The sequence below is a fragment of the Rhinopithecus roxellana genome, chromosome 8 (genome assembly GCF_007565055.1).
Source record: "Rhinopithecus roxellana isolate Shanxi Qingling chromosome 8, ASM756505v1, whole genome shotgun sequence".
In the NCBI taxonomy this organism is placed as follows: Eukaryota; Metazoa; Chordata; class Mammalia; order Primates; family Cercopithecidae; genus Rhinopithecus; species Rhinopithecus roxellana.
In genome coordinates, this window is record NC_044556.1 from 75,377,090 (window position 1) to 75,389,122 (window position 12,033).

The following is a 12,033-nucleotide window of genomic DNA, read 5'->3' on the forward strand; positions in this document are numbered from 1 at the left end:
TAAATTTGTTAAAGTTCTTTGTAGATTCTGAATATTAGTCCTTTGTCAGATGGATGGATTGCAAAAATTTTCTCCCATCTTGCAGGTTGCCTGTTCACTCTGATGATAGTTTCTTTTGCTGTGCAGAAGCTCTTTAGTTTAATTAGATCCCATTTGTCAATTTTGGCTTTTGTTGCCATTGCTTTTGGTGTTTTAGTCATGAAGTCTTTGCCCATGCCTATGTCCTGAATGGTATTGCCTAGGTTTTCTTCTAGGGTTTGTATGGTTTTAGATCTAACATTTAAGTCTTGAATCCATCTTGAGTTAATTTTTGTATAAGGTGTAAAGGAAGGGGTCCAACTTCAGTTTTCTGCATATGGCTAGCCAGTTTTCCCAATACCATTTATTAAATAGGGAATCCTTTCCCCATTGCTTGTTTTTGTCAGGTTTGTCAAAGACTAGATGATTGTAGATATGTGGTTGTATTGTAGATGTTATTTCTGAGGCCTCTGTTCTGTTCCACTAGTCTATATATCTGTATTGGTACCAGTATGATGCTGTTTTGGTTACTGTAGCCTTGTAATATAGTTTGAAGTCAGGTAGCATGATGCCTCCAACTTTGCTCTTTTTGCTTAGGATTGTCTTGGCTATGTGGGCTCTTTCTTGGTTCCATATGAACTTTAAACTCGTTTTTTTGTTTGTTTGTTTGTTTTTCTAATTCTGTGAAGAAAGCCATTGGTAGTTTGATGGGGGTAGCATTTAATTTATTAATTACCTTGGGCAGTATGGCCATTTTCACGATATTGATTCTTTCTATCCATGATCATGAAGTGTTTTTCATTTGTTTGTGTCCTCTCTTACTTCCTTGAGCAGTGGTTTGTAGCTCTCCTTGAAGACGTCCTTCATATCCCTTGTAAGTTGTATTCCAAGGTATTTTACTCTCTTTGCAGGAATTGCGAGTGGGAGTTCACTCATGATTTGGCTCTCTGTTTGTCTATTATTGGTGTATAGGAATGCTTGCGATTTCTGCATTGATTTTGTATTCTGAGACTACTGAGGTTGCTTATCAGATTAAGGAGATTTTAGGCTGAGACAATGGGGTTTTCTAAATATATAATCGTGTCATATACAAACAGAGACAATTGACTTCCTCTCTTCCTATTTGAATACCCTTTATTTCTTTCTCTCACCTGATTGCCCTGGCCAGAACTTCTAATACTATGTTGAATAGGAGTGGTGTGAGAGGGCATCTTTGTCTTGTGCCGGTTTTCAAAGGGCATGCTTCCAGCTTTTGACCATTCAGTATGATATTGGTGTGGGTTTGTTATAAATAGCTCTTATTATTTTGAGACACATTCCATCAACACCTAGTTTATTGAGAGTTTTTAACATGAAGGCTGTTGAATTTTATTGAAGCCCTTCTCTGCATCTATTGAGATGATCATGTGGTTTTTATCATTGGTTCTGTTTATGTGCTGGATTATGTTTATTGATTTGCATATGTTGAACCAGCCTTGCATTCCAGGGATGAAGCCAACTTGATCATGGTGGATAAGCTTTTTGATGTGCTGCTGGATTCAGTTTGCCAGTATTTTATTGAGGATTTTTTGCATCAATGTTCATCAGGGATACTGGCCAGAAATTTTCCTTTTTTGTTGTGTGTCTGCCACATTTTGGTATCAGGACGATGCTGGCCTCATAAAATGAGTTAGGGAGGAGTCCCTCTTTTTCTATTGTTTGGAATAGTTTAGAAGGAAGGTACCAGCTCCTCTTTGTACCTCTGGTAGAACTTGACTGTGAATCCGTCTGTTCCAGGGCTTTTTTTGGTTGGTAGGCTATTAATTACTGCCTCAATTTCAGAACTTGTTTTTGGCCTATTCAGAGATTTGACTTCTTCCTGTTTTAGTTTTGGGAGGGTGTATGTGTCCAGGAATTTATCCATTTCTTCTAGATTTTCTAGTTTAGTTGCGCAGAGGTGTTTATAGTATCCTCTGATGGTAGTTTATATTTCTGTAAGATCAGTGGTGATATCCCCTTTATCATTTTTTATTGTGTCTATTTGATTCTTCTCTCTTTTCTTCTTTATTAGTCTGGCTAGTGGTCTACTTTGTTAATCTTTTCAAAAAACCAGCTCCTGGATTCATTGATTTTTTGAAGTTTTTTTCGTGTCTCTATCTTCCTCAGTTCTGCTCTCATCTTAGTTATTTCTTGTCTTTTGCTAGCTTTTGAATTTGTTTGCTCTTGCTTCTCTAGTTCTTTAATTGTGATGTTAGGGTGTCGATTTTAGATCTTTTCTGCTTTCTCCTGTGGGCATTTAGTGCTATAAATTTCCCTGTACACACTGCTTTAGCTGTGTCCCAGGGATTCTGGTGCAGTGTGTCTTTGTTCTCATCAGTTTCAAAGAACTTACTTATTTCTGCCTTAATTTCATTATTTAGCCAGTAGTCATTCAGAGAAGGTTGTTCAGTTTCCATGTAGTTGTGTGGTTTTGAGTGAGTTTCTTAATCCTGAGATCTAATTTGATTGTACTGTGGTCTGAAAGACTGTTTGTTATGATTTCCATTCTTTTGCATTTTGAGGGTGCTTTACTTCTGATTACGTGATCGATTTTAGAATAAGTGCTATGTGGTGCTGAGAAGAATGTATATTCTGCTGATTTGGGTGGAGAGTTCTATAGATGTCTATCAGGTCTGCTTGGTCTAGAGGTGAGTTCAAGTCCTGAATATCCTTGTTAATCTTCTGTCTCATTGATCTGTCTAATATTGACAGTGGGGTGTTAAAGTCTCCCACTATTATTGTGTGGGAATCTAAGTCTCTTTGTAGGTCTTTAAGAACTTGCTTTATGAATCTGGGTGCTCCTGTATTGGGTGCATATATATTTAGGATAGTTAGCTCTTCTTGTTGCATTGATCCCTTTACCATTATGTAATGCCCTTGTTTCTTTTGATCTTTGTTGGTGTAAAGTATGTTTTATCAGAGTCTAGGATTGTAACCCCTGCTTTTATTTGCTTTCCATTTGCTTGGTAAATATTCCTCCATCCCTTTACTTTGCGCCTATGTGTGTCTTTGCACATGAGATAGGTCTCCTGAATACAGCACACCAATGGGTCTTGACTCTATCCAATTTGCCCGTCAGTGTCTTTTAATTGGGGGCATTTAGCCAATTTACATTTAATGTTAGCATTGCTATGTGTAAATTTGATTCTGTCATTATGATGCTAACTTGTTATTTTGCCTGTTAGTTGATGTGGTTTCTTCATATTGTTCATGGTCTTTACAATTTGGTATGTTTTCGCAGTGGCTGGTACCAGTTATTCCTTTCCATGTTTAGTGTTTCCTTCAGGAGCTCTTGTAAGGCAGGTCTGGTGGTGACAAAGTCCCTCAGCATTTGCTTGTCTGTAAAGGATTTTATTTCTCCTTCACTTATGAAGCTTGGTTTGGCTGGATATGAAATTCTGGATTGAAAATTATTTTCTTTAAGAATGTTAACTCTCTCTGGCTTGTAGGGTTTCTGCAGAGAGATTCACTGTTAGTCTGATGGGCTTCCCTTTGTGGGTAACCTGACCTTTCTCTCTGGCTGCCCTTAACATTTTTTCCTTCATTTCAACCTTGGTGAATCTGACGATTATGTGTTTTGGGGTTGCTCTTCTCGAGGAGTATCTTTGTGGTGGTCTCTGTATTTCCTGAATGTGAATGCTGGCCTGTCTTGCTAGATTGGGGAAGTTCTCCTGGATAATATCTTGAAGAGTGTTTTCCCACTTGGTTCTATTCTCTCCAGCACTTTCAGGTACACCAATCAAACGTAGGTTTGGTCTTTTCACATAGTCCCATATATCTTGGAGGCTTTGTTCATTCCTTTTCATTCTTTTTGGTCTTCATGCTTTATTTCATGAAGTTGATCTTCAATCTCTGATATCCTTTGTTTCACTTGATCAATTTGGCTATTGATACTTGTGTATGCTTCATAAAGTTCTTGTGTTGTGTTTTTCAGCTCAATCAGGTCATTTATGTTCTTCTTTAAACTGGTTATTCTAGTTAGCAATTCCTCTAACCTGTTTTTCAAGGTTCTTGCTTCCTTGCATTGGGTTAGAACATGCTCCTTTTGCTTGACGGAGTTTGTGATTACCCACCTTCTGAAGCCTACTTCTGTCAATTTGTCAAACTCATTCTCCATCCAGTTTTGTTCCCTTTCTGGCAAGGAGTTGGGATCCTTTGGAGGAGAAGAGGCATTCTGGTTTTGGGAATTTTCAGCCTTTTTGTGCTGGTTTTTCCTCATCTTCGTGGATTTATCTATCTTTGGTCTTTGATGTTGGTGACCTTTGGATGGGGTTTTCATGTGGACGTCCTTTTTGCTGATGTTAATGCTCTTTCTTTATGTTTGTTAGCTTTTCTTCTAACAGTCAGGCCCCTCTGCTGCAGGTCTGCTGGAGTTTGCTGGAGGTTCACTCCAGGGTCTTTAAAAGCCCCTTCTCAGTTGAGGCAATGGCTTCTGGTGTGGCTACTTGTCCCAAGGAGAAGTCAAGAACAAGAACCCCATAATGTTCTCCTCTTTGTGTGCACTTTGATGCATAATCTTCCAGAGCTGCTGTTACAATTAAGATTTACTCTCCCAAACCCTGCTTCAAAGTTCTCCAACTCAACGGTAGTACCTACCGATCTCAGTTAAGGAGGTTCAAATGGTTCAACTACCTTTTTTCCTTTCACTTATTTGTAAGCTGCTCCTTTTCATCCAATGAATGCCTGACCAGGTTTCACATGTACCACCTTTGACAGGAACATGGTGCCCTCACCTGGTTTACAATACAATACATATTGTTCCTTCTTTTTTGTATTCCTTTGATAATATGCTATGTCCAAGGTATCATCTCCATCTAGAAGTCCTATTGCTTGCTTTTAAAGTAAAGGTAGTAATAGTTTAGTTTGTCTATCTGAGACTGGATCCGAAGTTGACTCTGCTGTTCTGGAACTCATATTCAAGAGATGGTATTCTCAACTCACCCTTTATTACAAGAATAATTAACTGTTGATCCAAACTGGGTATCTGTGTTTATATGCACCATTCCATTGAAGGGTTCTGGAGGAGTTCCACATGATTTTCCTAGAGGGAAGAAGCAGAATTTGGGATTAAGTGTAGAGTTCAACTTACCTTTGTTTGTAAGGTTCAAACTGGAGTGTGGCATACTAAACAGCATATACAGTTCCAATTGTTTAACGGAATTGACTGCTTTGAAGAAACTTGGCAGACAACTTCAGAACCATGCAGCTACAGAACACCACTTTAAAAAAGACTACCTTACATCTCCCAATAAAAGTTATGTATGGGCTAACGCTTGTAATCCTAGCACTTTGGGAGGCCAAGGCAGGCAGATCTCCTGAGGTCAGGAGTTCAAGACCAGTCTGGCCAACATGGCAAAACCCTATCTCTACTAAAAAATACAAAAATTAGCTGGGCGTGGGGGTGGGTGCCTGTAATCCCAGCTACTCAGGAAACTGAGTCAGGGAGACTTGCTCGAACCCAGGAGGTTGCAGTGAGCCAGGATCGCACCACTACACTCCAGCCTGGGTGACAGAGTGAGGCTCCATCTCAGAAAAAACAAACAAACAAACAACAACAAAAAACACAACAACAACAGAAACAAAACAAAAACCAAAACAAAACAAGTCATTTATGGCTAAAGTGTTGTACTCTCATTCCACCAGCCAAAATCAAAGTCCTCAAAATTTGGGATGTCTCCCCTATTTTTAGTTAGCCAACCTCAGTTCACTGTAACCCACATAAATTTCTTTTGTACCCCTGTTTCATTCATTTCATGGTTTCAGCCATCAAGGATGATCTACAGTGAATGTAAATTTTATCTCTAATTCTTATGTGAGAGCCATTCTCATGAAATGAGCATCTAGTCAAGGTTCAGGAACTCCGAGCAATAAAAAGGGGTGATGTACAAGACCACCCTTTATCAAAATACCTTGGGCAAATATAGACATCTTGCCTCCAAAATTTGAGCAAATTGAATCAAATCCCACACTGTTTTTATTGTTGTTGTTTGTAGAGATGGGGTTTGGCCATGTTGACCAGGCTGGTTGCGAGCTCCTGAGCTCAAGCTGTCTGCCAGCTTTGGCCTCCCAAAGTGCTGGGATTACAGGCATGAGCCACCAAGCCTGCTCCCATCTATGCTTTAAGAGACATGAAGTAGTTCCCAGGGAGGGGTTACTTACGTCTACAGTTGTCTTCAACACTTGACCAGACCAAGTTTTCTAGGCAGGAGATAGAGAACATTCTCCCAAAATACCCAGGACGGCATTCATAATTCAAAGATGTCCCGACTGGAAACTCAAAGTCATTAATTGGGATTGTGGGCCTGGCAAATGGAAACTGCTCTGGGGTTTTACAGTGACCTGGAGAACAAAATCACAGGAATATCAAAGTTAGCAGAGAGACTTCCACCCTACCTCCTGTTTCTCTCCAATTAAGCTGAGAGGTGGATCACAGAAACAGACTTACAAAAATAGCAAAAGATTTTCTTCTCTTTGATATTACCTTGGCATAAACTTTTCAATGTCATCTACTCAGTGGAATTTTTTTTTTTTTTTTTTTTTTTTTTTTTTTTTACTATTTGGAAGATCACTCAGCTTTCTGATCTTCCCTTATTTCACCAAAACAAGAACTCCAGCTTGTAGTTTCATATGTCAGACCTCCTGTCGGAGTGCCTATATCCTCAGTTAACCACTCAAATGCTCATGTATTTGTGCTAATTCACTCATGAGTAGCAAGACATATTTTATCATCTCTCTCCATCTACTCCATTCTCAGGGTGCCCAGCATTAGCTGCCTCTCTGGCCTTTCATAGCAGATACCCGTTGTAGTGAGTTGAATTATGTTCTCCCAAAAGATATCTCTACCTAAAACCTCAGAATAGAAACTTGTTTGTAATAATGGTTTTTCAGATAGAATTAAGGTTAGGATCTTGAGATTAGATCATCTTTTACTTAGAGTGGGCCCTAAATCCAATGACTGGTATCCCTATCAGGGAAAAAGTGGAGGGATTTGAAATATAGAGACACAGGGGAAAAGGCTATGATGGAGGCAGGGATTGGAATGATGCATCCACAAACCAAGGAATACCAAGGAATTCCAGGAACTAGCAGGAGCTGAAAGAAGTAAGGAATTGGTTATTTTCTAGAGCCTTAGAAGATGGGAAAATACCCCTGCCAACATCTCAATTTCAGACTTCTAGCCTACAAAACTGTGAAATAATAAGTTTCTTCTGTTTTAAGCCACCTAGTTTGTGGTAATTTGTTACAGCAGCCCTAGGAAACTAATACAGTGTTCTTCTTCTGATGCTAAACCACGCATTTAAAGATAGAACAAAATAGGCTAGGCATGGTGGCTCACGCCTTGTAGTCCCACCACTTTGGGAGGCCAAGGCAGGTGGATTGCTTTAGCCCAGGAGTTCAAGACCAGCCTGGGCAACATGACGAAAACCGGTCTACATAAAATACAAGAATTAGCTGGGCATGGTGGCATGCATCTCTGGTCCCAGCTATTTGGGAGGCTGAGATGGGAAGCTTGCTTGAGCCAGGGAGGTCGAGGCTGCAGTAAATTATAATTGCACCACTCTAATCTAGCCTGGGCAAAAGAGCAAGAACCTCTCTCAAAAAAAAAAAAAAAAAAAAAAAAAAAAAAAAAAAAAAAAAAAAAAAAAAAAAGCACATACACAATACACACACAAAAACAAAACAAAACAAAAAAAGAACCAGAACAAAACAGACTAAGCCATCAGCGTCCTGTAAGAAGCTATGTCTTCTTTCTGAGAGAGTATATTGTGTGCTGCATATTTTTACTTTTTTGTTTTACAATTTTTACAATTTTTAAATTTTATTTTTTATAGAGACAGGATCTTGCTGTGTTGACCAGGTTGGTCTTGAACTCCTGGCCTCAAACAATCCTCTCACCTCAGCCTCCAAAAGTGCTGGGATTATAGGTGTGAGCTACTGTGCCCAGCCATGTGTTGCATATTTTCAAATAGAGTCTGAACTCCACTCCCTTCCTTGTGGAGAAGTCTTCTTCCATCTGTTCATTCATTAAGCCTTCACTGGGGTCTAGGCATTTGCATTAAAAAATTTACTGGATTCTGATGAGTAGCACTCAGTTGGAGGGTAAAGGCAAAAGAAAGGTTAAATGCCAGGTTTAGCCTTTTCACCTTGGCTTGCTCTTCTCTCTCAGGGCTTCCCTGTGGATAATGGAATATTCCAAGGCTGGTGCCACATCCCTAATCTACTACAGCTTCTGTTCTGGAAAAGACCTAATGTTTGCCCTAAAGGATCAGGCGACTTCTCCCCCTCTTTAGGAAGAAACAGACTCTTCCTTTTCCTACTCTTTTCTTTGGGCTACTGTTTCCTTGCTTCTTACCCTGAGTGGAATAGTTCAAGTACAAAGATTGAGACGACCTGGAGGCAAGCTGACAAGTGGACAAACGTTAAGTCAAGACGAAGAGAGTCTTTTTGGTTACTTAGCCCATGCAGCAGAACACTAGTTTAAAACCTTAGCTAAATAATATTCACATTTTCAATTTTGAACTTTGCATGCCCATGTACCCCTCATGAACTTATGGAGAGTGTCTGTCAATTATACAGATACTGGTTAGTGTTCATAGGCAATTGTTTTCATGTCTTCTCCAGTGAATACATTTTTCTTCCTGAATTACGTAACTGTGCCTTACTACCTTCCCTCCAACCCTCCCCTCAGTCCCATTACCCCACCCTCTTCCACTACACCAGCAAGAAGAGTTCTCATCTTATAGATTTAAACGTACCTTGGCACTGCTGAAACCCATCTGTTTTAGCTATGGTATGTAATTTTGTCATTTCCACTTATGACAAAGTTAAGCTCACAAAAACATACCATAGTCTTATTACAGAAACATGAGGGATTGGGTCCAGATATTCTGAACCCATTTAGGATATGTGGAAACAGATACTGACCAGCACGAACAGAAAGTTCACAGCGAGGGGCGGGGCTGCTCCAAACCCCATTCCCTTGAGGGTCACTTGTGCAGCGAATGGTGTTCTCCCCAATGAGTTTGAAGGTCATCCCTCTGTCTGGGTGGGGGTCACATGTGTAAGATATTTCTTTTCCATAGGGAATATCTCCAAGGAGAGTTCCGGTGTGTCTCCCATTAAGGATAGCTGGAGGATTTGGACAAAAGATATCTAGAAAGAAAACAAGAGCTCTCAATTCCATAAAAAATTTTAAATTGTAATCCAAGGTGATTCTACAGTTGTCATACTGTGACTGTGTTGCCAATTAAGCGTACTTTTTTTCTTAAGGAAAGTAGAAACTGCAAAATAAATGTATTAGACCTCTGCTAAGATGCAGCGCAATGAAACGACAACTAAATCAATGTTTATTACAAAAACCATTGCCAAATTAAGCATCCTAAGTTTTTCAGATAGTTAATATTTCTGAATAATAAAGGGTATATTCCTTTAAAGTAAATAAAAATCTTCATAGTCACATTAAAGGGGAATCATCCATTAATTCAACAAGCATTTTTTTTAATATCTGATGTATGTCAAGTACTGTTTTAAGCACAAGATAAATATGATCTTTGACATCAAGAATCTTCATCCTAGAGACATCTTTCTAAAATATATTATGCATTTATTATTTGTATATCAGTGATTTGATTTTTCTTGATGATGCCAGGTTATGATTTTCAAAATAAAGATGAAAGATTACAGTAATGCTGTCAAATGAAATAAAATATACTATGTACTCCTGTATGTGTTTCAAAAGGCTCAAGAACGTTATGGTTCTTTGAGATACTCATTGGTTTTTAAAGGTTTTTTTTTTTTTTTTTTTTTTTTTCCATTAAACAAACACATTTATTCCTTGGAATGCCTCTATTTGGGGACATCCTTCCCCTTTCTAATTTGCTTTGAATTTGGAAAGAGGATATTACAGTTTAAAAGAACTATAGATAAACTAATCAAAGGTTAAAATAGCTTAACCAATGTTTACACTCTAGTAAGCAATTTCAGATATATGTTGGGTTCATGAGGGTATTTTCTCTTTCTTTTCTTTCATACTTCTTAACTATTCCAGGGAAGTTAAGATTGTCAAATAGCTGACTTCCAACAATGTAAGATGAAATTATCAAGTTTCATCATATAAATCAGTACAAGCCATTGAAATAATTTAAGGCAAAGTATTCATTTGAGCGAAATTCTATTGTAAACATGTATTTTTAATAGCTGTGATCAGAAGGGGAACCAATATCCTGATTGATTTAGTGAAGAAGTAAATGGATAGATTGGACATGGTAGTGTTTCTGTCTTTAACGCACTATTTTCTACCCTCTTAAAAATCAAAAGCAACCCCCTTGCTGCCATTTCCCTCTCCAGCTATAGTCCTATTTCTACTCTCTTTACATGAAAACTCCTCTAAAATACTGTCTATGATCTGTTACAGTTCCTCTGTTCATTCTCCCTAGAATTCATTCCAATCAGTGTTTGCCAGTACTCCACTGAAACTGCCACTTGTTACCTGCAAGTTGCTAAACCCAAAGATCAATTTTCTGTTCTCACCTAATTTGACCTCCCTATAGAATTTGACACAGTTGATTAATCTAGTCCTTTAAAGGAATTTACACCCTTGGCTTCCAGGGCACCTCACTCTCCTGTGTTTTCTTTTATGCAGTGGCTGCTTCATTATAATCCCCTTTGCTGATTCCTTCTCACCTTTTCAACTGTTAATCCTGGACATCCAGGCTCAGTCCATGCATCTGTTCTCTAGCAGCACTCATTCCCTAGGTGAAGATCTCTTTCAGTCCTGATTTCAAACATAGCAGATACAATGAGGGCTTCTACACATCTATGGACAGCCTGGGACTCTCTAACATATCCATCTGGATATCTAAGAGGAACACTAAAATTATATCCCAAGCGTAACTTTTGATTTCCCTCTTCCCAAACTTCACGCAGTCCCCTGCATTTCAGCTAAGGCAAATTCTACCCTGGAGGTTGCTTGGCCAAAAACCTGGAAACTGTTTATGATTCTTCTCTTTCTTTCACATCCTCTATCTAAGCACCATCACCAAATTCTGTCATCTGCACCTTCAAAATATATCCAGAATTTGATCACTTCTCATCATCATCTTTCCCAATTGCTTTCCTGGGCCAACATCTCTGATAAGATTGCTGCAACAGCCTCCCAGTTTGAACCCTCAGCTACATCCAGAGGTTTGCTTGACTACACTTGCCTTTTGGGTCCTCAGCTACTTTCTCAATTGAGAGCACTGACTCAATTAAGAGCGTTTTCTTAATAACACTTAGTATCATTTGAACATTTCTATTCATGTCTTTGATTTTTGCCTTTATCCTTGCACAAAAATCTAAACATGGACTTATCTATCTTGTTTATAGGTATATTCCCAGTTCTCAGAAGATTGTTTGGCACATAGTAGGTACTCAAATAATTTTCTTTTGAAAGAATGAGTATGTGACTAAATGGATGATTGAGGGAAGAACTGAAAAGTTGAAGTATGACTATTACTTTTGACAGGAAAGAAGAGAAAAATTTAGCCTAGCATGTTGCCATATATTTATTTCTATGAAGCATTTCTCTCTATTTATAGCACAGACTCTCCTCATAAATATTTATAGGAGGGTACCCCAAACACATGATTCTCAGGTTTATTTTTCCCCAAAACGTTGCTTGTATCTATTCCAACAAAGAACTATTTCTATCAAAAGTAGGCATAAACAGCAGGACCAACAGTAGATAATCCCATGGGGCAAACCACATTAAGAAAAAAAAAACAAAGAGAAAGATCCAGACTGAACAAGTATTCCATCTACTCACGTTCACACACAGGAACACTGTTATTCCAAAGGCTTCTCCTTCCAACCAAGACACAATGGCTAACGGAGCTGCCCTTTAAGCGAAACCTAAAGAACAAAGCAGTAGTGGCTGGGTGAATGCACCATTTCTCTCTTCCCTTCATTGACAGATCTCAACCTCCTCCCTGAGAATTCCTAAGTTAATTAACATTT

At 38.7% G+C, this 12,033-nt stretch overlaps 1 protein-coding gene across 2 annotated transcripts in view; it reads right to left on the reverse strand.

The window, feature by feature from the left end:
• Nucleotides 1–12,033, reverse strand: part of LOC104664179 (complement receptor type 1) — a 125,655-nt gene that overhangs the window by 47,784 nt on the left and 65,838 nt on the right. For both annotated transcript variants that reach the window (XM_010365635.2, XM_030935938.1), the window contains 4 exons: nucleotides 11,843–11,928; nucleotides 8,962–9,189; nucleotides 6,196–6,375; nucleotides 4,978–5,077 (listed from right to left, as the gene is read on the reverse strand). In XM_010365635.2, the coding sequence (XP_010363937.2) occupies nucleotides 4,978–5,077; nucleotides 6,196–6,375; nucleotides 8,962–9,189; nucleotides 11,843–11,928 (594 nt within the window). The remainder of the gene's footprint in view (nucleotides 1–4,977; nucleotides 5,078–6,195; nucleotides 6,376–8,961; nucleotides 9,190–11,842; nucleotides 11,929–12,033) is intronic.